This window comes from Alligator sinensis, unplaced genomic scaffold (genome assembly GCF_000455745.1).
Source record: "Alligator sinensis unplaced genomic scaffold, ASM45574v1 scaffold265_1, whole genome shotgun sequence".
In the NCBI taxonomy this organism is placed as follows: domain Eukaryota; kingdom Metazoa; phylum Chordata; order Crocodylia; family Alligatoridae; genus Alligator; species Alligator sinensis.
The window spans coordinates 467767-469708 of record NW_005842961.1 but is presented as its reverse complement, the minus strand read 5'-3'; the positions used below and the strand labels follow the sequence as shown (position 1 = coordinate 469708).

At 63.4% G+C, this 1942-nt stretch overlaps 1 protein-coding gene across 1 annotated transcript in view; it reads right to left on the bottom strand.

Moving 5' to 3' along the window:
* Window positions 1-1942, bottom strand: part of TAC3 (tachykinin 3) — a 5423-nt gene that overhangs the window by 1508 nt on the left and 1973 nt on the right. The window contains exons 2-4 of the mRNA XM_014526108.2: window positions 1881-1940; window positions 742-865; window positions 10-112 (exon numbers count right to left, since the gene is read on the bottom strand). Of these exons, the coding sequence (XP_014381594.2) occupies window positions 10-112; window positions 742-865; window positions 1881-1940 (287 nt within the window). The remainder of the gene's footprint in view (window positions 1-9; window positions 113-741; window positions 866-1880; window positions 1941-1942) is intronic.

Sequence of the window (1942 nt, the reverse complement as noted above, 5' to 3'; positions counted from 1 at the left end):
GACCCTCACCCACTGGGGCTTTGTCGGCCAGCTGCAAAAGTGCCTCATAGGAGACCCCCTGGTACAGCCGCCGGAGCAGGGAGGGGGGCAGCTTGAACAGGCTGGAGCTCCTCTGGTGGGGGGTGGGGGGGAAGAGAGAGGGTGGGTGAGAACCCTGGACTTCCCCCATCCTGGGGGGTGCCCCTCACTTCCAACCCGCAGCCCCTGCACCCCTCAGCCCGGCTGATGCCCCTCACTCCCGACCCACAGCCCCCTGCCCTCCCCAGCCCTGCCAGTGTTTCCCACTCACAACCTGAAGCCCTCTGCCCACCCAGCTTACTGGTGCCCCTCACTCCCAACTCGCAGCCCCTTGCTGCTCCCCCAACTCTGCTGGTGCCACTCGCTCCTGACCCGCATCCCCCTGACCCCTCCCCAGCATATGCCTGACCCTCCCCCCCCTCAGTCCTGCTGGTGCCCCCCACTCCTGACCCGCAGCCCAGCCAGAGCCAGCCTGTCGGGGAGGCTGCCCCCCTCCATGGACAGCAGCAGTGATCTCCTGTCTGGCAGAGGCGACTTTGTGCCAGGCTCATCAGGAGACAAAGTCCTAATTGGTATCTCATTAATGCTGCTGCCGGGGAGCAGCAGCTGGCAGAGAGGGGAGAAAATGAGACCCAGAGGAAAGCAATAGGGGGGAGATACCAGGGGGCCCCTAATTACTGCTCATTAGGGCTGTGCCCTCCCCAGCCGCCCCACAGCACCTACCTGGATCTGGGTCCTGCCAGCCGTGGGGTCCCGGCACTCAGCCTGGCACAGCTGCCAAGCCGCTAGGGACAGTAGCGCCGTGAGCACGAGGTGGCCCCTCATGTCTGTCCTGGGCGGGTCGGAGCTGAGGCAGGCGAGAGGGAGAGAAGCAGAGATGAGCCAGGCGAACGTCCCGGGCACCTGGGTTTTCCTCCCGGCCCTCTGGGACTTCCCCTTGTTCTGTGCCTCAGTTTCCCCCGTGCAAAGTGAAGGCCGGGAGTGGGGGGGAGGGGGAAGTCATGATGGCTGCTCCTGGTGGGGGTGCTGGGCCCTGGGGAGGTGCCCACTTGCCCAGCGGTGGGTGCAGGTGCCCCTTGCTGGCGCCAGTCCCAGCCTTCGCACAAGGCGTGTGAATGGCAGAGGCAGGGGCCCGGGCACAGGGCTGTTTTCCTCTGTTCTGGGGAGAGGGAATGACACAGCTGGATGGCGTGTGCACATACACATACGTGGCTTGCACGCGGTCTCACACACATGCACAGCTCATGCCAGGACAGTAATAGACACACTCACACCCGACTGGGCTCATGCTCATCTGTGCCCTAACATGCTCACCTGCCTGCTGACACTGATGTAGGTGCACACTGCCACATACTCACACGCACACACCAGCCTGGACCCATGCCCACCCATCTGCACGGATGCTGCTACATAGCCTAGCACGCTCATGCGTGCAGTGCGCAACAGCCACATGGACTCCATCACACCCACTCCCACCTGCTCGCACCTCCACTTGCACACACATCCACCTGCTTGCACTGACACCCCTTGGGCTCATTCATGTGCTCTTGTTCACACACACACACACACACACACACACACACACACACACACACACACACACACACACAGACTGGGGCACAAGCTGTTGCTGCTACTGCATATACACCACTCCGATCGCCGGTGCACGCTCACCCCTGTGCTCACACAGACTCCCACGCCTGCACTCCTTGCACACGCACCGCTCATAGCTCCCACACACGCTCACAGCCCCTGGTGCACACCTCCACTTGCACACACTCTGCGCACAGCCCCATGCACACTCGCCCCTTGCACCCTTACTCTTGCACGCTCGCGCTTCCACACGTACCGCTCACACTCACCCCCTTACACACGCGCCCGTGCGGGACACCGCTGCAGCTGCCGGGCTCCGGGCGCTGGGGCT